The following is a 24142-nucleotide window of genomic DNA, read 5'->3' as shown; positions in this document are numbered from 1 at the left end:
GTTTGATTTTAACACTTCAAAGCAAGCGTGGCATCATGAAAATTTTAATCCCTTTCTTTACATTTACATTTGTGTGATTAGTAATCCTCCTCAGAATGCTTGCTGTCATTACTGATGATGTAGTGACTGCTGATATAGATACATTTGTTGTACTTTTGTGGGTGTTTGGGTGTAAAAAAAAAAAACCCACAGACCAATAGTTAGTTCCACTTGCAATAATAATGCACAGCACAGTTTTAAGAAGAACTCTAACAGGCAGTTTTGCTTAATCCCTAATTACTAGTTTGGTCAACCATGAACATGGTACTCTATTGCATATTTGCTCTGGCAAAACATAAAAAAAAGTGTTGAAAAGCATGAAAGTGTTTGAACTTTTGAAATTACAACCCAGAAAGGTATAGAAGAGCAATGTTTCCATCAAATAACGGGCTCTTTTAACTTCCCCATTTCTTACTTTTATCAGCTAAGCATTCAGGCTTTAACACTTTAAAAAGGGAAATTGCTTCATTGCTGCCTACAGCATGAAAACATGCAGAGCTTTCTGCTTGTTTTTGTGCAGCAACAAATGACCTTGATCAAGGCCACGAGCCAAAACGCATTGGTTACTTGATAAAGTTGTTTCCTGTTACTTTAGGTGTGGCTGGAGTCTTCACATCATCAGATTGTTTGTGTGCAGCACATGATATAATGGCAACATGTATGCACTGCAAACAAAAAACATGTGCCCTATTTAATACTCAGAAGTGAGACTATGTGGTCAGCAGTGTAAACTGAAACATTCATTTAACAGATGGGCAGGATGTGCCCTGGCCTCATTCTAGGAAACAATGTATAGGTACTTCAGTAAAAAAAAAACCTTCACTTTAATGTTGAGCTGATCTTATTTGCTGGCAGGTTTTAGACTATTAAATGCAAATTTTATGCAGGTAAATATTTAATTGTTTTGCCTCTGGTGAAAATAAATACTGAACAACATATTCTCTAAATATGCCGAAAACAAATAAAATGTTTTGCAGATGACTCCTAACCACAAAAAATTATTTTAATTCATAAAGCCAACTCATATGTGAAGAAACTGTCCTGTTATGACTCCCTTATCACTTGAGCTGCACTTTATCTCAGTTTAACACTAAACCACATGTCGATCAATAGCGTATCGGCTGTATCCTAGATGTAGTTGAGCATAATGAAGTGTGCAGTTGTGGAAAAATGCAGCTGTGATCAAAATATGTTAATATGAACTGATAGTTTGTGATGCACTACAATTGCTCATGAATGTTCAGTAGAAAGCGCACACTAGTGATGGTAAATTTGATTCTGTGTTTTTCATTGATCATTTCACCATAGTTTTTCACGGTGTTTGCTGGTGAAAAGAAGATTAAAATACTGGCTAAACATCAGTTGGAGCATGGCCCTTTATTCTACTTTGAACATGAAATACCTTCAGGAGCAGTTACATTTATGGTAAATAGCGCTTTACTAGTCCCTAAGGCACTTTACATATCCAGTCATCCACCCATTCACACTCACATTCACACACTGGTGATGGCAAGCTACATTGTAGCCACAGCCACCCTGGGGCGCACTGACAGAGGCGAGGCTGCCGGACACTGGCGCCACCGGGCCCTCTGACCACCACCAGTAGGCAACGGGTGAAGTGTCTTGCCCAAGGACACAACGACCGAGACTGTCCGAGCCGGGGCTCGAACCGGCAACCTTCCGATTACAAGGCGAACTCCCAACTCTTGAGCCACGATCGCCCCACTATATAAAGGCAGAGGCGTCATGGTGTAATTATATTATCTGTAAAGAGGCAACATCTCCAAAATTTCGGGAGTAGTTAGTCATTATAAGAAGTGTTTGTGAATATGATGGCATGCCATACATGGTAAGCTCCACACCTCACCACCCGTTGATTCACTTTAGTTTAATTTACAGTCACTACTTTAAAATATTCTATTTATTGTTCAATATCGTTTCTTTATTAAATGTATTCATTTTTCCATCACACCTTCCAATGTTTATATGGCGTGCACACATATTAACCTTGCAAGGTCAAAGTTCTGTTTTATGTTATATTAATACATCTTTCTTTGTTTGAGTTACCTGGGGGTTGGCTTCTCCTGTCTGGCAAAAGGTGTGGCAAAGGGCTGCGAGACCTGAAGTACCACTGACAGCCTAATTGGATTGCACCACATGCTTCATTGCCTGGGGGGTGTTTCATGTTTGTTTCATTGTTTTGTATTAGTGGGTTATATGGCAGCCATCTTGTTTTCCCCCGTGTGTGTCATTTGGTTTAGCTAAACCGGTATTTAAGTTCCCCTGTGTGTCATTTCAGGAGGTCAGTTTATCATATGTTTGTTTGAGGTTTTGTTAATTATTATCTTGAGCTTAATCTATTGAGTTGACCTCTTTTATTGGTCTACCTGTTTAAGTTTTGACTTTGTTAAATATGTTTTCATATTTGTGGGTCAATAAAACCCCTTTTTTGAATTAAAACCACCTGTGTCCTTTATGCTTTACTGCTTGGTCCCTGACAGTGAACTAAAAATCAAGAATGTGGGATACTGTTGGTACGTGATTTGGAGAGCCCAGCACGTGCTCCCGACGCAGGGTAAACAAATTCTGCTGGGGAGACCTACCTTGGTACTTGTGTAGGTGAAGCCAAAGGCAAGATATGCCTCATCGTATTTTCTAGTCTTTCGCTTGGAAGAAAGTTAGTTTGGAAACTGGCGATGCTTCATCTTCTGCTTTGTGTAGCAGCTCCGTCAAAAACCTGTCCATTATGCTAGCAGCATCCAAGTTTTCTTTTTTCGTTTTTTATTCATACCCTGAGTCCTGCATCTGGGTAAACATTGGAAAATACCAATAAGCCAAATGATCAGATTTAGAAAAGAAAAGGCATAAATATGTCAAATCTTAATACACCAAACACAAAAAGTCCATTTAAAATACAAAAACATGCTCCATATTCTAAAATAATGTAAACAAATGGACATAACAGGCTTAAACAAAATCATGCACATACATACTGCTTAACAAATACCAAATAGACATACAAATTATAACTAACTTTGTTCCGTCATTCCACTCGTCCATCCATCCACTCACCCATCCATCAATCCATCCAGCCCGCAACGTGGACCAAACCCCTGCAGTGGTTGTACAGGAACCAAATGGCTTGCGGCAACAGGCCATTTGGTTGCTCTGGAAGCACCACCAGTGTTGCATTATGAGGGGTCTGGTTAAAAACCCTTGTCCGATTCCACAAAACACATGTAGACTGGTTGGAGAAAATTCCGGACACCCTTGAATATCCTTAAGAGCATAAAGACCTGGTTCAGTGTTCCACAACAAGGACGAAACCTGTAGTTCCTCTGTATCTGAGATTACACTAACACTATACTACTACTACTACTAGTATAGGGTTCCCACTCTGGCCTCTCATGTACAGACTGCACCCAAAACTTAGGGCATTTCCTGTGGGCTGAGCACTCACAAGCATGTAAACACCTCACGGTATCCCATGTAAATTTTGGATTGAATTATTAAAATCGTTATAAATATTCCAGTTTTGTTGAAAAGTAGTTGAGTAATTGTTTGCTTAAACTATAACCATTTTCAACAACAGGGGAATTGTTCGTCTGAAGGTCAAGAACTCATTGAACTCAATCTATTTAATTCAATAATGTGTCTCTTCTGCAGAAATGGGGTCATGTCCAGCCTTGGCATTTTTTGTACTGTTTTCAGCAGCTCTGACTTCCTTGTGTGATGGTGGAAAAGTGCTAATATTTCCAGTAGATGGAAGCCACTGGCTTCACATGAAAGTCCTTGTGGAGGCTCTTCATTCTCGTGGTCAGCAAATCACTTTAATTCGTTCCTCCACCAGCTGGTACATTTCTGAGGTCTCGTCTTATTACACCTCCATCACAATTACCCAGGAACAGTCCCAAAACATAGAAAGGCAAGACTTCATGACCTCATTCCTGAAGACGTCACTTGAGATCCGGAGCAAAAGTTCACTATGGACATTCGTTGAGTTTTACAGCCTTTTTAAAATGGTACATGAAAACCATCAAACTGTGACAAAGCTTGTTCGCAGGATTTTTGAGAATAAGACATTGATTAAAGAGCTGAATGAAACTGGATATGATCTTTTTCTTACTCATCTTGCATTTCCAGGTGTACTGCTACTCGCAAATTATCTTCGAGTTCCCTTGGTTTACAATGTACGCTGGTTTTTCAGTGGAGAGGCGCACTATGCTATTGCTCCTACTCCATTGTCCTATGTTCCTGTATTGTTCTCCCATAACTCTGACAAAATGGACTTTTTCCAAAGAATCAGAAATATATTTTATCACAACATAATGGCTTACATTCACTACTATGCTGCCAGTCCATGTTACCAACCTCTATGTGATCATTTGGAAAAGGTGTCAAGCTTATGTCTCTAGTCCAAAAGGCTGACCTCTGACTCATGCGTGTCGACTTTACATTTGAGTTCCCTCGTCCCACCATGCCCAACGTCGTTTACATCGGAGGCTTTCAAGGTAAGCCTTCAAAGCCTCTCCCATCAGAGTTTGAGGAATTCGTCCAGAGTTGTGGTGAACATAGGGTGATAGTCGTGACATTGGGGACCCTGCTGAGTGACCTTGGACCTGAGTTAACAGAGAGCTTTGCCTCAGCATTTGCCAGCCTCCCTCAGAAGATTGTGTGGAGACATGTTGGGAAAAGACCAGCCACCCTGGGAAACAACACCATGCTGGTTGAATGGCTGCCTCAGAATGATCTACTAGGCCACCCTAAAACCAAGGTTTTTGTCACACATGGGGGCACCAATGGCCTGTACGAAGCCATCTACCATGGCTTGCCAGTTCTGGGCATTCCTCTCATTTTTGACCAGCAGGACAACTTGTTACATATGAAGGCCCGGGGAGTGGCTGAAATAGTTGACGTGACAAAATTGGATGTTGACTTTTCCGGATAGAGCATGTCATGAGGCACAAGGGTGCAGCACATCTACGCAGTGAGTCATATAAGCTGCCTTGGTATGCCTATCATTGCCTAGATGTGATGGCAGTCCTTGTAGTATTTGGTTTGCTGATCATTACCTTCGTTTGGGCTTCTTGTTCATGTCTAATTACGTTTTTGTTGAAGACAAAGAAGTCCAAGCATGAATAGATGTGATAATAAACTTTATCGTGTGAAAACAATTAAAAGCTACAAAGAAACTAAGAAGCAGTTTTTCGTGTTAATTTTATTTTCTTGTTTTCTTTTTGTTTTTATTTCTATTTAAAGTTTCATATCATCACCTTTATTTTCAGAGTGGCCAATATTTTTCTACCTTACTTTCAAAGAACAGAACCAGCAGGTGGACTGGGGTTCGGCTGTTTTTTGCTAAAAATTCAAAAGTCAAATCCCAGATAACAATAAACGTTTGATCCTGCTGAGACCCACATCTACAGTTTTCTATGGCCATAATTGTCCTCGACTGACATCATTGACTCTGGGAAATCTGGTAAATGTTGCTATTCCCCTATTGCTTAAAAAATTTAAGGTCAGATGTTAGATGCCAGGTATCATCAGGCCCATACAATACTACCAGCAACTCAGGTCAAGTTGAGCTTTCAGGCAGTGTTTGGATGAAAAAAATATAACTTAATAGGTTATTCCAATAACCACCTCAGTTATGTCAAAAGTAGCCCACATTAAGCCCATATGTTTGCCATTTCAGAGCTCTGGGAAGATGGCAACACTGAAAAGAAGTGCAGCAGAACAATAAAAATCCTTCACATGTAAAAAAAACCAAAAAAAAAACCGAGTTAAGCAAACAAATTTAAAAGATAATACAAAACTCAGCACATGTATTACCAACAGTTTGTTTCTTAAAAACCTTCATAGCTTATAGCCTCACCTCCTGGTTAAAGTGTCATCCATTTGTTGTGCGTACATATTGAGCAGAAGAATCTAACTCTTTGGACATGGTCATAAGGTCATGAGGCCAGTGTAGCTGAAAAAGGGAAAACAACCATTGTGAGCACGTGTGCATTTTTGACAACTAGCTGCTGTCTCTGGGGACAGATACGTCGTCATGTGCTCTTCTGCATCTCTCATTTTCTCAAAAGGCCTGACTGGAGCTGCCACACTCTCTGAATAGAGCAAAGTGTCCATCTGTTTTTGAGACACACTTGGCTTCTTAGTGTAAAAACAACGGAGTCACAGATAAATATTGCAAAAGTGGCAGAGTCTGATAACTTTAGATAAGAAAAAATGTACAGAAATCAGTGGCGTCAGTGGATCATTTCGTAGGTTTTGTCACGTGTTTTCACTTCCACTTCCTGGGTTTTTTTTTTTTTATTTAATTTGATTTGTCGTTGCTGTAAGTAACTCATTTAATACAATCTCACCTGTTATGATTTGAAGTTCATTCTATACTATCTCACCTGACAAGCTAGGTAAAATAAGAGGAGAACAGAAGCAACAACAGAGGGATACTTGATTGCTCTCCTGAACACCTCGTGTTAGTATTCAAACATAAAGGTGTTTATGAGAAACTCTGCTACTTTCTTACATCTGTGTATCGATTTTTGTGGTTTAGAAGTGGAGGATCAACAGTTTGTGTGTGCTCACTTTTCACGTTTTTATGCACAGCTTTTTTTCTACAAAGCTACAGGCATCTAATCCACAGCTTCGTACAGCAGATCTAGGTCATGATTTTGTTAGATCCTGTGTATACTTTGCAGTTGGGTGCGGTAATAACGGAAACGACAGAGCTGTGTGCCCAGCAGATATTTAAATCTGAACATGAAAATGTACTGTAAATTTATATATAGAAACTGAGTGTCACACGCTTCTTAAAACATTTGCATGCACATCTTGTTGTTCATGCTGTAAGTATAAGAGCAAAACTACATGCTTAAATAATGCAGACCTGATACATAAGGATTTGATGCTTGTGCAAGAGCTTTAACTTATAGCCAACTTGTGCTGGTCATTAATTAATAATTAGAGGAAATAACAAGGTAAACATGGCAAAAGCAAGGCATGCAGTGTAGCATAACACCCATATACATCCTTACTAGACATTTTAACAAACTCTGACCATGTAGTTCATTATTCTGAATTGCATTAAGTCCAAACACAATAAACACCTAAATCAGGACAACATAACCACAATGATTAAAACAGGAGAAGGTTATTTTAATGTGACACTTAATGCTCACTCACTAACACGCCATTACGTGTTAGTGAGTGAGTTAGTGAGTGTGTTAATAGATGTTTCATAAAAATTATTTTCGTATTTTAATTCATGGTTAATTCAGGCACCTATTAGATGTTAGGTAAGTATTTTGTGAAAATGAAAGTTCCTCAACACTTGAGGAAGTCTCAGCTTTCTGCATAACAGAAAAATGACATAAAATTAACAGACAAAGCACAAAGACAACTTACAAACACAAATATTTATAGCCAGATGCAAACAAACCCACCTGAGGTTTGCAGAATACCGAAATGTAAGTAGGACCATAGCCTAAGTTTCTAAAAGAGATTTTAGTGCCTGTTGTTTTTAATAAACACTACATTTCTAAAAATATCTGCATGTGTGTATTAACATGCCGGTCAAAACTGATCAGTGAAACCAGAGGGAGGGCCAGCTTGTCTTGTTCAACCATTCACACTCTAATGGATGATAGAATGATGGAGGAGCCAGGGAATGAACCACCAACCTTCCCATTAACAGATGCTCTACCTGCTCAAATACAGCCACCCCAACCCCTCTGTAAACCACTCCAGTGTCAGCTGGAGTTTGAAGTCAAGGCACATTATCTTCAAAATGCAGAGATGAGAAACCACCAAACCCATCACCCTCTGTAATTTTACCTTAGAAATTCTAATTAGTCTCTATTACTGAAGGGTCTTTAATTTACCATATGAAATGCCCTGAGGTAAGTGTTGTTGAGGTTTGGTGCTATGAAAATATAAATTGTATTGAACTGATAATAAAATACTATGAACAGAATCAGTGTTCATAGTATCCTTGGTTCACCAACAATGTGAACCAAGGTTACACTGTTGTATAGGGAGTAGATAGCCCCTCAAAAGCAGGCCTGATACCACATACCCCTCAAGCCCTCACTTCGATTGTTACATCTCCAGAGACTCACATCTTAGGTGTCAAAGTGCCTGTTTTTGCAACATTCTAGTGATTCAACTTCTACATGCCAAATATCATTGGGAAAGATGCTAACCCCAAGTCCAGTGCATCTATCAGAGTATGAAGGGACACAGATGCTCTTAAAAGAAACAAAAAGAAAAGTGAAGCTATTTATAATCACAGTGCTACTTCTGATAAGTAGCCCAGTATAAATATAACTACTTACGGGATTATTGCAAAACACCGACGTAATGACACATGTGGAAGTGAAACTAAATACAAGTGACAAATAACACATAAAATAAAACAAGAAGTAACTAACAAATGTGATCATATCAAAGGATAGATGCACACTTAAACAAAACATTTTTTAAAATAGGGACTAGAAAATTCGAACAAGAAACTTAAGATAATGCAAATATATTTGATGTTCCAGTTATTGTGCAAATGGACAGTTGTTTGCTAAGGTTAACTATTATCATTTTGGAAGAAGTCCATATTAGAGATCCTGTGTTCAATTCAATTCAATACACTTTTATTTAAACCACCCGCAACAATAGTCACCTCAAGGCACTTTATATTGGAAGTTAAAGACCCTAACAATAACAAGGAGAAATTTCCAAAAGCCAACAATCATGTGACCAACTAAGTATGGATACTGTTCTTCTGAAGCCCAAAAACTCTTTGAATTGAAAATATTTGTTGATTCAAGAATGTGTCTGTTTTGCAGAGATGGAGCCATATCCAGCTTTGACTTTCTTACTGTCGTTTTTAGCTATGACTTCCTCATGTGATGGTGGAAAAGTGCTAATATTTCCAGTAGATGGAAGCCACTGGCTTCACATGAAAATCCTTGTGGAGGCTCATTAGTACTATTGTAATAATGAATTACAATAGCCCAGCCTGGAAGTAATAAATGCATGAACTAGTTTTTCAGCATCACCCTGAGACAGGATATTTCTAATTTTAGAGATGTTGCAAAAATGGAAAAAAGAAGTCTTACATATTTGTTTAATATGTGCATTGAAGGACATGTCCTGGTCAAAAATTTCTCTAAGGTTCCTCACAGATAAGAAAAAAAATGTACAGAAATCAGTGGCCTCAGTGGATCATTTCTTAGGTTTTGTTACGTGTTTTGTTTTTTGCTTTCCCTTCATGTTTTTTTTTCTTTTTTCATTTAATTTGTGGGGATAGGTTAATTGGATAATTCAAATTGCCACTAGGTGTGAATGTGAGTGTGAATGGTTGTCTGTCCCTATGTGTTGGCCCTGTGACAGACTGGCGACCTGTCCAGGGTGTACCCCGCCTTTCGCCCTATGACAGCTGGGATAGGCTCCAGCGCCCCCCGCGACCCTGAAAAGGATAAGCGGAAGCGAATGGATGGATGGATGGATTCATTTAATTTGATTTGTCGTTGCTGTAAGAAACTCATTAAATGGGATTTCACCTCATATGATTTGAAGTTCATTCTATACTATCTCAGCTGACAGGCTAGGTAAAATAAGAGGAGAACAGAAGCAACAACAGCGGGAAACTTGATTGCTCTCTTGGACACCTCTTCTTAATATTCAAATATAACAATGTTTATGAGAAACTCTGCTGCTTTCTTACGTCTGTGTATCGGTTCTTGTGGTTTAGACAAGTAGAGAGAGACTTAGGTTATCAAGCCGGGGGGATCAACAGTTTCTGTGTGCGCAGTTTTTTTTTTTCTAGCAGACATCTAATCCACTGCATCTTACAGCAGATCTAGATAATGATTTTGTTACATCCTGTGTATACTTTGCAATTGGGTGCGGTAGTAACGGAAACGACAGTTAAAAATAATGTGATCATTTCTAAAGTACACAGAGCTGTGAGCCCAGCAGATATTTAAATCTGAACATCGAAATGTGCTGTAATTTTATGTAGAGAAATTGATTGTCACACGCTTCTTAAGGTATTTCTAAAACATTTAAAGCTTGGCTATCAAATTAGCCAAGACTCGAGGAAGTCTCAGCTTTCTTCACAGCAGAAAAATGACATGACATTGACAGACAAAGCACAAAGAGAAAATACAAACACAGAAAATATGAATATTTATAGCCAAATGCAAACAAACCCACCTGAGGTTTGCAGAATACCAAAATGTAGGTAGGACCATAGTCTACGTTTCTAAGAGAGATTTAAGTGCCTGGTGTTTTTAATAAACACTACATTTCTAAAAATATCTGCATGTGTGTATTAACATGCCGGTCAAAACTGATCAGTGAAACCAGAGGGAGGGCCAGCTTGCCTTGTTCACACTATTCACAGCCATTCACACTCTGATGGATGCATCAGAGAGTAACTTGGGGTTAGTATCTTGCCCAAGGACATTTGACAAGTAGACTGGAGGAGCCAGGGAATGAACCACCAACCTCCCCATTAACAGATGCTCTACCTGCTCAAATACAGCCACCCCAACTCCTCTGTAAACCACTCCAGTGTCAGCTGGAGTTCGAAATTAAACTATATTATATTCAAAATGCAGAGATAAGAAACCACCAAACCCATCACCCTCTGTCACTCAGTTAGCTTAGAAATTCTAATTATTCTCTCTTACTGAAGGGTCTTTGGTTTGTGGTGGTTTGTCTGAGGTAAGTGTTGCTGTCGTTTGGTTCTATGAAAATTTAAATTGTATTGAACTGATAATAAAATACTATGAACAGAATCAGTTACAAAGGCCAGCCTTAGCCTTATCCCACACACCTCGAAATATGCTCGAGAGTTGGACTAGATCTTTGTTGTTCTCAGTCTGTGCTCATGCTAGAAGAAGATCCTTGAAGTGATCTTTCCACAGCCAAGCTGCATCCTTAGTAAACCTTTCTGGGGGGGGGGGGGTGTTTGTTTTTTAAACTACAACAACTAATATGAAGAGTATGAACATGAAGAAACTAGATTTTGTGTATTTGAATTTATTCTAAACAATAAAGTAGAAAATATATATTTTTTTATATTAATCCTTTATTTATCCAGGTAAAAATCTCATTGAGATTAAAAATCTCATTTCCAAGAGAGACCTGGCATATCTTAAACTTTGTCAAAATAGTAAGTGTAACAATGACATTTAAGGAACACTGAAGACTCGTAATTAGTAGTGACTCATTATTTCAAAAGGAGTAAAATTTTCCATGTAGTTAAAAAGGAAGTCAATGTGTTGCTGCATGACAGCTCTATTTTTACCCTGCTTTGCACTTTCCCTATATTCATATCAAATAGTACTCTGTGCTTTAAGTAAAAAAACATTTATCTGCATATGTTACCTCTATTGTTACATCTCCAGAGACTCCAGAGATTTTAGGTGTCAAAGTGCCAGTTTTTGCAACACTCTAGTGATTGAACTACATGCCAAATATCTTTGGGCAAGATGCTAATCCCAAGTTGCTTTCTAATGCATCTATCAGAGTATGAAGTATGAAGTATTCTTACAAGGAACAAGAAGAAAAGTGAAGCTATATATACACACAGCGCTACTTCTGCTAAGTAGCGCTGTGTGTATAAATATCTCTACTTACGGGATTATTTGCACACAAGTGCAAATAACCAACGTAATGACGCATGGGGAAGTGAAACTAAATACAAATAGCACACAAAAAAAATCAAGAAGTAACTAACAAATGCAAAGGATAGACGCACTCCTAAACAAAACAATTTTAAACTAAGGACTAGAAAATTTGAACAAGAAACTCAAAAACTGCGGTGGATAGCATTTTAATGTTACTGTAACTGTTCCAATGTTCGAAATGGATTTTTTTAGTTATGAAATCTGTGAGATTAGGATCAATCAACTCCATTTTTTAACTTTCACACTATATGCTCAATGATGGTAAATAGTAAGGTCTTGCCAGGGACTTGGGTTTCCAGTGGTGAGGCAGTTTGAACTGAATGTCTGACAATCTCAGTGTTCAAATAGTTAAGATAGCTAATTAATTGAGAAGCAAGAATTAAGAACATGACACGAGCAAGCAAAGGTGCTACACTACTCGTAAGTTTCTGTTTCTATACGTTCTCGTGGTAGTGGTTGTTTTCAAATCACTCCCAATATAAAAAATGCAATGCATACTTGTTTAGCTATACTGTCACAGCTGCTGTTTTTGGCATTTACCGAAAGCTATAGTAATCTTTGGAAGATTTTTTATTTACATGGGTAAAGGGAGCAAAGACTGAACAGACTGAAAAGGTTTAGTCAGACATGTATAGTTATACATTTACTCATCGTTCAACCAGCAGGTCTTCAGTTCTGTTGCACAAGCAGCTCAGATATATAAATTTTCTTTGGCTTGGGCAGGTGGTCACACGGACTGAATGTGATTAGAGTTATGCATCATTCTAGTTCAGGTTAATCTTGTTAAACTGTGAGTTTTGAACATCTGAAAATGGTGGACTGTATAATTTGAATTGAAAATATTTGTTGATTCAATAATTTGTCTGTTTTGCAGAGATGGAGCCATATCCAGCCTGGACTTTCTTACTGTCGTTTTTAGTTATGACTTTGTCATGTGATGGTGGAAAAGTGCTAGTATTTCCAGTAGATGGAAGCCACTGGCTTAACATGAAAATCCTTGTGGAGGCTGTTCATTCTCAATGTCATCAAATCACATTTCTGAATTCTCACTGTTCTCATTCAGTGCTGTGTGGAATTTTGAGATCTTATGGAACAATGCAGTATAAGGGAGGTACGCATGTTGTAATAGCATACTGATGTCATGGTCCTGGGACTGTGACCCAGTATTTATGTATTTTGTGGTTTAATTGATATTCTTTGATTTAGTGTCATTCATGTTTGAGTGAAGAGCAAACTCAGTGACATGAGTTTGCTCTTCCTATAGTTGAATCATTTATATTTCTAGTTCTTAGGTTCATGTTCATCTACTCTGTTCCCTTTCATTGCCCATTGTGTCTCTCGCCCCCTCTGTGTCCCTCGTTTTCTCTGTCTCTTCAGTCTGTCTTGTTTCCATGTGTGTGTCTCCCCCAGTCTCAGTGTCAAGCAATTTTCTCTTAACCAAAGTCCAGTTGAGGCCTTAATTGTTATACAACAATTTTATTTTTCATTTTACCTCCACATTGGTATCAAAGTCCAGTCGAGGTAGTGAATTGGTAAAAAAAATTGAGGACAGTAAAAATAGGAAGTACTCACTGTATTTAAAGTATCTTAATCGAAGAGGATAATGAAAGCAACATCATGAAAATTCTATGGTATAACGTATTTTAAAGCTTTTTGGGATATTGTACTTCTTATAAAAACAGCAAATTGGGGTAAATGTACGTCTTTCACTGTAGTAGTTCTTTGTTTTTCTTTCTAATTTTCTTCCTTATGTTGCACAACCAATAAAACTGGAAGTGGTAGAACGCTAAGGGAAAGTGAAGAAGTAGGAAGCATGGGTCTATTCATCAGAGTGCGACACCCTGTATCCAAAGAGGGTATTACAGCTAAAAGAAAAAATAGTGCCAACTCGTCGGAGGACTGAGCTCATGTGCTATCTGGCTCAATCCAGTGGGAGGGTGATACTGCAGGTCACTCCCCAGTCCCTGGTGGGCGCAGGTGGAACTGAAAATAATAATAAAATGAATAAATAAAATAGAACAAGAACACTAAATAAATTAATTAAACACAATTTTAAGAAAAACTATTTGAAGATATGTCTGTGAAGTTACTCAGTTATCCAGGTCATCACAGTCTAAGGAGCTTGGAAAGAGAAGCGTCTGGACTTCTTTAAGCTACTTAAAGACGTTTCACCTCATTCATGGTAAAATGGTAAATGGCCTGTATTTGTATAACGCCTTACTAGTTCCTAAGGATCCCAAAGCGCTTTACATATTCAGTCATCCACCCATTCACACACACATTCAAACCATTGGTGATGGCAAGCTGCACTGTAGCCACAGCCACCCTGGGGCGCACTGACATTCATTTGAGGATAGGATTTTTTTTAAGTCATTAATTGATTAACAAAAAGACCGGAGTAATAATAAAGTATAAACAAATACTGATAATTTCCAAAATAATAATAATAATAAGAGAAGTATTTAGAGAAAGAAATTGAAAATGATAATAATAACAAAATAACAGTTGAGGCTGAAACAAGTAACGACAAATTAAAAACAGGAAATAAATACGAAAACAACGACATAATTCGAGTAGGACGAATTCAAAATTAAGACAAAATAAAATAAGAGTAAATTCTGAGAATTCAAACCAGAAGAGTGGAAGATTTTTAAAAAAGAAATTATAATGACAACCGACATCTCTGTACCACTTAAGGAAAAGAACCAGCACCTCCTATCAATATGAGAGAGTTCAAGGACTTTGGAGAAAAGATTACATCTGGAAGATGTGGAAAAAGGAGGATTTGCTTCAACCTATAAGAACACAACTCCCGAACAATGATGCAATAAAAGTCCTAGATCAAAAAGCAAAAGAAGAACATGATAAAATGGCCTGTACTTGTATAGCGCTTTACTTAGTCCCTAAGGACCCCAAAGCGCTTCACACTACATTCACCCATTCACACACACATTCACACACTGGTGATGGCAAGCTACATTGTAGCCACAGCTGCCCTGGGGCGCACTGACAGAGGCGAGGCTGCCGGACACTGGCGCCACCGGGCCCTCTGACCATCACCAGTAGGCAACAGGTGAAGTGTCTTGCCCAAGGACACAACGGCCGAGAACCGGCAACCTCCCGGTTACAAGAAGAACTACCAACTCCTGAGCCATGATCGTCCCTTGCTTCTTGAGCCACAAACATCATTTGCTTCTTGCATAGAGGTCATGCAGAAGTTTACCTCCATGGTAAATAAAAAAATAATATTTAAATTAAAAATAGAACAAATACTGGAAACAGGGAAATAGACCGTAATTTTTTCTTTATCCATTTCACAGCATTTGACACAAGAAATAACTGGTAGATGAGCCTATTATCAAAATATTGGTAAAATGACATGTTTCTGATCCCGTAACTGGTGGTGACAGCTATTTGGCCATTGAATGTTCTGATAAATTGTAGAAGGAATGACCCTAGGAACATTTGTAAGGTGACCACAAACAAATGTAAATAATTAAAATAAATGCCATGCTTCAGTTATTGTGTAAATGGGCAGGTGTTTGATAAGGTTAACTATTACAATTTTAGAAGAAGTCTATAGTAGATATCATGTGCTCAATTTGATTCAACTGAATTTTATTTATTTATTTAACTCTGACTTTCCCATGTGATGGTGCAAAAGTGCTAGTGTTTCCAGTAGATGAAAGCCACTGGCTTAACATGAAAGTCCTTGTGAAGGCTCTTCACTCTCAAGGTCATCAAATCACGGTGCTACGTTCATCCACCAGCTGGTATATTTCTGAATTCTCACCTTATTACACCTCCATCACGATCATCCAGGAAGAATCTCAGCCCGTTGAGAGTCAAGACTTCATGAGCTCTTTTTTGAAGAGGTCAGTGGAAATTAATAAGAATGCCGGCTCACTCTGGAATATGTTTACCCTTTTGCTACAAAACCAGGAAGTTGTGGCAAAATTTACTTCCACCATCTTTGAGAATAAGACACTGATTGGGGACCTAAACAAAACTGGATATGATCTTTTTCTGACCGATCCTACATTTCCAGGTGGTGTGCTGTTAGCACATCACCTCCAGCTGCCTTTGGTTTTCAATGTGCGCTGGCTTTTTAGTGGAGAGGCACACCTTGCCGTCGCTCCTTCTTCAGTGTCCTACATCCCTATATGCTTTTCCCATAACTCTGACAAAATAGATTTTTTTCAAAGAATCAGAAATATGATCCATTACATCATGGTTTTTTACAGGGACTACTATGTCTCCAGACAACCATATCAGGCCTTGTGTGATCGTTATTTTGGAAATAATGTTAGCCTCATGTCTCTAACCCAAAAGGCTGACCTGTGGCTCATGCGGGTTGACTTTACATTTGAGTTCCCTCGTCCCACCATGCCCAATGTCATCTATATCGGCGGCTTCCAAGGTAAGCCTTCAAAGGCCTTCAAAATTTGTGGTTTTCACTTCCATATATCTTTTGTATCTTGTGTTGTGTATCTCCAAGAATTTATTTTCTGTAAACATATGTGAGTGGGAGACACATATGAGTAATCAGTGTTTTGTGGAATTTTGAGACATTGTGGGCCAATACAGTACACAGGAGGCACACAATCTACTAAAATCAAGTTGTAATAGCTCGCTGAAGTCCAAAAATACAAAGTCCAAAAGATAACAACTGTCCAAACCACAAGTAAGTTTATAGCATGCTGATGTTTCCCCAAATACTACTGCAGGTCAGCTGACTATTGGAAAAGAGAAGCACTTAGTAATCCAGATGGGGGATAAAGAAAGTCATGCTGCCATTTACTACGTGTAAGAAAAGAGAACCTGATTTTGATGAGCAATTTGGGGGGTGTGAATACACTATTTGTTTATCAGTCAACTGCATAGTGTGGCTTTTTCAGATCATTTGCGCAATGACATTTGGCATAACTTGCAGTTCTCAGTTGAGTTTTCTGTCGTTTTTTTTGGACGTCTGTGTCCATCTTGAAGTCTTTAGCAGATGTTATGGACCTGAAGTACAGTACACAAGAGGTACAAAATCTACCAAAACAAAGCTGTAATAACGCACTAATGGCTAAAAAAAGTCCAAAAGATAACAAATGTCCAAAATCACAAGAGATCAGAAGAAGAAAAAACAGTCAAGTGAACATAACACAGGGAGCCAGAAAATATACCAAATATACCAAGGTATACCATATGACCAAGGTAGAATGGGGGAAAATTCACAGGAGCAAAACAAAATTAAATCATCAAAAAGAAGTGAGAGAGAGAGGTGACAGGACTAACTAAACACAGCAAACTGACTGGGTTTTCAACAAAGGAAGATAACAAGAAATGAGATATGCTTGAAAAGTGTGTCCTGTCTCCTTCTCCTAACCACAAAGAAAATTTCAAAACTAGCAAAGAAAAGTGGGTATGGAAATTGTGACAGACCTAGGAAAACAAAAGAGCAGTGTGCAAAGAATCAAAAGTGTTTTCACTAGTCTCTTCAACAATGTGATAGTAGATGCCTGACATTTTGAAACCGCGATGTGGTAAAGATAAAGAACAAAATGTGCATCTAACTTCACCACAAATGTTCTTACCCTCTTGTTTGTAACAAGAACAAAATACCATGACGAAGGGTGGCATTTTAAAGAACCTCAGGACCTCATGCGCAGTGCCCAGTGACTTACATCAAAAAAAAAATCCCTTAAATCAAAAACACAAATTATGTAAAGAAGAACAAAATACCATTGCAAAGTAAAGGGGCTTACTAACAGTCACTTTTATGATTTAAAGCATTGGACAGGGGGATTTTTGCAGCTGGCTTTAAGGCATATGCCTTTGTAGGAGTTCTCCTTTCAGCAGAATGTCTTTAAATTAATGCATAAACATAATTTAACAAGGTTTGAAGCAAATTGCACAAAACTTAATGACAGAGATGGGATGTCTTATGCCTGATATGCCTGTGATAGTTGTTTCTAGTGCTGCAAAAAAAAAAAATCAACTGTTACACACAGATTTCAGGTTTATACATTGGAATATTTTATTTAATATAATGCAGCTGTCCTTTTTTTTTCCATTCAACCCTTTATTTCATTTTTAAATGAAAATCACAGAAAACGTATTTATAAACCACACCGTGATAATGTCACATGAAGATGCAAACACAAAAAGCTAGGTTTGTATACTAACGTTTGTTCCCATCATTACTGAAAAATAAAGAACTTTTTATTTCACAAACGAACAAACAAAAACCAAACACCACCCCCCCCCCCCCCTCCCAAAAAAAAGAAGAAAAAGTGTGGTCCTCGTACAAAAAGAAAGAGAATCAAAGGCAAATTAATGAGTTACTACTTACATTAAAGAATTTAGAGACTAAACATGCCACTGTTGAAGACTCTCAAACATTGGAAGAGATAAATTTAACAAAACGTAAATTAAATGATATATATGACAGACAAGAAGAACTAAAAGCCAGATTTGTTAAGCAAAAGTATTATGATTACGGCCCTAGGGCAAAGAAACTATTAGCCTGGAGAATTAAAAAACAACAAGAAGAAAGAGGAATTTACAGTATAAAAGATGATGAGACACAAAAAATGTGTTACACTGCTAAAGAAATACAAAACTCATTTGAAAACTATTATAAAAACTTATATTCAGAGACACAAAAGGCTGACCCTCTAAACATTCAGAAATTTTTGCACTCTCTGGATTTACCTAATATTGGACGGGAACAAAACAAAAGACTAATGCAACAAATTACTAAACAAGAACTGGATAAAGCCATTGCGAAAACAAAAACAAATAAGATGCCGGGTATGGACGGATTTACATCAGAATATTATAAAACCTTTAGAGAGTTATTATCACCGCTATTATTAAAATGTTTTAACTATGTGTTGGAGGGAGGGGAGTCACCAGCATCCTGGAGACAGGCAATCATTTCAGTAATTCCAAAGGTGGGCAAGGACAAAAGGGAATGCAGTTCATATCGACCAATTTCAATTCTGAATATGGATTATAGATTATTCACCTCAATAATAGCAGAAAGACTTTAAAATACTATACCAGAAATTATTGACGAAGATCAGACAGGATTTCTCAAAAACAGACAGATACAGGACAGTATAAGACGTGCCTTACATTTAATGGATTATATGAATAAATCCCAAACGGAATCAATTGCATTAAGCCTTGATGCAGAAAAGGCGTTTGACTCCGTCCAGTGGGATTATTTATTTTTGGTTATCGAGCGGTTTGGTTTCGGAGACCCTTTTATTCAACTGATTAAAAATTTATATTATTTACCTTCAGCAAGAATAAAAATAAATGGGAGCTTAACTGGAGTAGTGGACTTGCAGAGGGGATGTCGGCAGGGATGTCCGCTTAGCCCAGCCCTGTTTGCTTTATTTATTGAACCACTGGCGCAAGCTATTAGAGAGGATGAACAAATTAAAGGGATATGGATACGGAATACGGAATACAAAATGGGATTATACGCAGATGATGTTTTGCTGACCCTCACAGACCCAGAAAGAAGCTTACCTAAGTTATGGTTAAAGATGGAAATGTTTGGAGAACTTTCTGGATATAAAATAAACATACAAAAAACACAGGTGATCACATACAATTACGTACCCACAACAAAGATCAAAAGTATGTCTAAATTTAATTGGAATAATAAAATAATTAAATATCTAGGTATTAAGATTCCTAAAACACTGACAGAAATCTATGAAATAAACTATTCACCAATTATAAGGGAATTGAAAGAAAACATTCAAAGGTGGAACCTACTGCCACTTGATCTGTACAATAGGATTGACCTAATCAAAAGGAATATACTTCCACCACTGCTTTTCCTTTTTCAATCTATACCGGTACACATACCAGCCAAACAATTTGCGTTATGGAACAGAATGATTTCGGGATTTATATGGAAAGGCCGCAAACCAAGAGTTAGATATATAACATTGCAACTACCTAAGGAAAGAGGTGGACATTCCCTCCCAAACTTAGAAAGTTATTTTAAAGCAAACACAATTAAGATATTTAATTTATTGGTGTGATCCAACGTATGAAGCAAAATGGAAATATTTAGATGTGACACAATTAAAATTACCACTACAGACAATGTTAGGAGATAAAAAATTATATTTGGAACAGAAAAAAAATCTAAATGAATGGACTAAAACTCCTTTAAAGATATGGTTTGATGAATGTGAAAGTCTTAAATTAGGAGCTGGTCTCAAACAACGCAGGTGGGTCACACATGATAAGGAATTTATCCCTGCACAAATAGATAGACGTTATACAACTTGGTTAACAAGGGGGATCGGACCATTTTGCTCATTGTTAGGAAAAGAAGGATTACAAAGTTTTGAAAAATTAAGAGACACCTATGGTTTGGAAAACCAAGATTTTGTCAGATATCTCCAAGTTATGTCCTATTTCAATAGTAATATAAAAACTATAGAAGAACGTAATGAAGGCCTAGTCCCCGTTATAAAAGAAGCTTATAAAGGTCAGATTAAAAACAAATTGATTGCTAAACTTTATCAGAACTTACAATCACTTAAGGATCAATCAACCAATTATATCAATATTAAATGGGAAACGGAGGCTAAAATCAACACATCAGAGGACAGTTGGTTAAATATATGCAGGACACAGATGGAAACTACTAGCTCGGGTTATTGGAGGGAATTCACGTGGAAAAATTTTATTAGGTTTTTTATAACACCCAAAATAAAATACAAACAAAAAGGTCAACTGACAGATGGACACTGCTGGAGAAACTGTGGGGAAAACATGGCAGATCATTTCCATATATTTTGGAAATGCCCAATAATCCTGTCATACTGGAGTGAATTGGTCGAATCAATTTACTTGGTGACTGGTCTCAAACTAAATTTGGATTTTTGTACTGTGTACTGGGGCGATATCCCATCAGCAGCCTCCTTAAAGGACAAATACTTGATAAACATCCTGGAGAAAGCGCCCCCAACAAAGAAAGATTGGATAGGAATAATGGAGGAAATATATAGAATGGAAAAACTTACTTTTTTTTTTACCTTAAAATGGACCAATTTCATAAAAACTGGAGGAAATGGGAGAGATTTGTTGAAGGTGGTAACGTGGGATGAGGTATTCACGCAACTACTGGAAGAAGGAAGGTCTGCTAAGGACGTTTTTGGTTTTTTTTTTAAAGGTAGTTTATAAAAGAGACTGGAAATACCCTTCCGAATATGATCAGGGATGGACTGTAAAGTGCTGAGTGGACAGTAGTAAAAACCTAACGACATGGGACCTGTAAAAAGGTGGAGGGGAGCTCCCCCAGGCCGAGTAGATCTGCGTGGTTCACTGTGCCATTATAATGCAGCTGTCCTATAGACAAATCTTCTTTTGCACCTGCATATCAGTCATCAGGACCTCATGCACAGTGCCCAGTGACTGGCATCAGAAAATATATCCCTTAAATCAAAAATATATTTATTCTCGTCAGCAGCAGTTCTTTAATCTGCATTTCAGAGAGAAACACATGAATAAAATGTGAGCTTACACTGTATTATTTGGTTATTAGGCCTACAACACTCCTTCACCCTAGCTCAGCATTTTGTTGTAAATCTGTCCCACAGCCTACAAAATTAAATACGTTTTAAGTAATATATTGTCCTACTTGATAGCAATACTTTCTAACTTTGGTCCTCGTCCCTGTCTAGGATTTCGATGACCAAAGTAAAATTCCATCCATCACTTGTCCTGGTTGACCCATAGTAAACAATATTATAAACCTTTGGCCTGGAATACAACAGCAGACATTACTGACACAAAGTAAGTTACACAGAAGCTTGACTGAACTATAATCAATTCACATAGATTAATATCTTGATTTGAAATGGTGGGCTAAATATGAAGCTGTGAAAAAAAAGTTGGGCATCTTTCTTTGCCTTTAGAGAATAATTCTGATGGTAAAAACCAAACGGGACAGGCGAGGGGGGAAAAAAATGTTTTTTTAAAAAAAACAAACAAGCAAAACCAATCAAAGCAAAAAAAAAAAAATTATTTAGGAACTAAAATTGTTTGATAAATGCAGTTTATCAGTATATGCTACAGAATATGTGACCACCAATTAATAAGGTCATGTCCAATCAGTCTTAGTCTCTCCTCTTTGCGTCTTCTCCAGTGTCACCTGTGTGTAGTCAGTTTTGTCTGTTTACTAGTGTCAAGTTTGTGTCTCTGTCTTGCTCTCACTCCCTTTCCCTCTCTCTCTCTGCTCTTTGCTGTCCACTTTATTTTCTCATCATAGTGGTCATGTTCAATGCACTCACAATCTTAATGACTCCAATACATGGACGTTTTAGAGATTACATCACAGACGCTGGGTTGTTTTTCCATATTTGTTGATCGCTCTGGTTAATTTCAGAATGTTTTTTTATTTACTTTTGTATATACTGATCAAAAAGACCAAAGTAAGAAAAAGTGAACAACTTCAGTCTGACATTTAAAATTATACATCGACTCATCTTGCAATCAGGCCATCAGTTCTTTTGCACAAGCAGCTCTGACATATATTTTCCTTGGTTTGAATACGTGCTCACAGTCACGGCTAGAGGTGAGAATCAGTTTCACTATGAATCTTTACATGAGTCTGCAACATGGTCTGCAATGCACTTTATAAACAATATAAAACAGCCCACAGAGACGTTGCTGTGGTTCTACTGTAGAAATATGTACACATGGAACCCACAGTAATACACTACATTACTACATTACCAAAGGTTTATGGGTAGATGATCCTTTTATCAAAATACAAAAGTTTAAAACAGGAGGTGCTGAGTGATTATTCAAGGACTGGCCCTAGGAAAGTTTGACAGGTGGACAGAAACATGAATGCATGACCGCTGGGATCCTGCTGAGTAACATGTTGGCAAAAGACCTCCGAATTATATAATCGGCCAACCTAAAAGCAAAGTTTTTTAACATGGTAAATGGTTTTGCCAAGATATTTATCATGGTGTGCCAGTTCTACTCATAACTCTCATCTTTAGCCAGTATGACAACTTGATACGTGGGAAGGCCCATTAGTGTGTGTCTTCTGTAAATTTCTCATTAGATGTCTGATCAGGATGAGGAAATCCAGGCATACATAAATATTGTGACAATACATAAATGTTGGCACCGCAAAGGAAGTTTACACTGAACTGGAATTGACAATAATTAATAATAAATGACATGATAGAATGACAGTTTAAACACAACAATATGTTATTCACATTATTCTGATTACATTTGTGTTTTTACAATTTGCTGTTTTCTGTAAATGTAAAGTAGATATGAGAAAACTTCAGTTACACTTCCTGTAAACCACACTCTGTGACATGGGGTTACTGAGAGAAGCTTGTGGACAAAGCCACAAACATCTATGTGCTGTTTCTCATGGGTTCATAAGCTCTCAGGTGTGAAATACAGTTTAAAGTGTTTTTCTTTTTTTTGTGTGTGTGTGTGTGGGGTGGGGCAAGGGGGAGGTCTGTATCAAGGAAATAATATGGCCTAAAATGTAAATGGACCTAAGAGCAGACCACAGCAACCTCCTACATGAAGAACTACTCAGCAACACAAAAGCAGACAAGCAATGGGTCTCTGGTATGAAGAGCTGGACAAGGACCTGGCATAACTCACACCTACTGGCTGAAGATGCTAGCAGCTCTCCATGAACACCTGACAGCACATATCAGGGTTTTGCTAACAACAGGTACTAATTTAGGAGTGGAGTGGCCATCAGCCACTTCCCTGGGTCTGTGTGGCTTCTCTGGGTACTCAGGCTTCTTCCCTCCAACCAAAGACATGCACAGCATTAGGTTAATTAGTGATTTTAAACGGACCATAGGTGTGTATGGTTGTCTGTCTCTATGTGTTTACTCTGCGCCCTTTTTCTAGTTGCTAGACAGTTCAAAAACCCCTGTGACAAGAAGATCGAGGAAACTGTTCACCCCTACCGGGACCCCACCCTGGAGCCAGGCCTAGGGTGCCTAGGCCTTAGTCCATGTGGCCAGGCAAGGCACAGCCAGAAAAACATGGGCCCACCCTCCTGTAGGTCCAACACCCACAGAAGGTGCCATAGGGGCTGGGTGCAATGCTTATTGGGTGGCAGCCATGGGGAGACCAATCCCCTGTTACCGAGATCACAACTGGGACATGGAAAAAGTCTTTCGGACTGCCTCGAAAGAATTCTGGGCACCTCCTGTGTGGTGTTTCGGGGGGAGACACAGGACACGCCGGAGAGATTATATCTCTTGGCTGCCGTGTGAATTTCTTGGTTTTCCCCTGGACAAGCTAGAGGAGGTTGTAGGGATGTCTGGGCTCCTATGCTGCTGCCCCCGCAACCCTGCCCTGTATAAGTGGAAGAAAATGTATTGATG

At 38.2% G+C, this 24142-nt stretch overlaps 1 protein-coding gene and 1 pseudogene across 1 annotated transcript; both read left to right on the top strand.

Moving 5' to 3' along the window:
- The first annotated feature begins 3707 nt into the window (after positions 1-3707).
- LOC146645734 (UDP-glucuronosyltransferase 2B17 pseudogene) lies at positions 3708-5181 on the top strand (annotated as a pseudogene).
- Positions 5182-12830: 7649 nt separating this feature from the next.
- LOC146645733 (UDP-glucuronosyltransferase 1-2-like) lies at positions 12831-24031 on the top strand. Its single transcript, XM_085392595.1, has 3 exons — positions 12831-12846; positions 15400-16185; positions 23661-24031. The coding sequence occupies exons 1-3, from the start codon at positions 12831-12833 to the stop codon at positions 24029-24031; spliced, it is 1173 nt and encodes a 390-aa protein (XP_085248721.1).
- Positions 24032-24142: the final 111 nt, after the last annotated feature.

Source organism: Rhamphochromis longiceps, linkage group LG20, assembly GCF_057381845.1.
Source record: "Rhamphochromis longiceps isolate RC_006_pf linkage group LG20, R_longiceps_female_GT1.1, whole genome shotgun sequence".
NCBI classification, from domain to species: domain Eukaryota; kingdom Metazoa; phylum Chordata; class Actinopteri; order Cichliformes; family Cichlidae; genus Rhamphochromis; species Rhamphochromis longiceps.
This window is presented reverse-complemented; position numbering and strand designations above follow the sequence as displayed.

What these genes read in the sequence shown, in the direction of transcription:
- LOC146645733 (XM_085392595.1), top strand. An exon ending in AAAGGCCTTCAAAATTTGTG is followed by an intron (nt 16,186 to 23,660) that starts GTTTTCACTTCC and finishes CCCTTTTTCTAG; the next exon opens with TTGCTAGACAGTTCAAAAAC.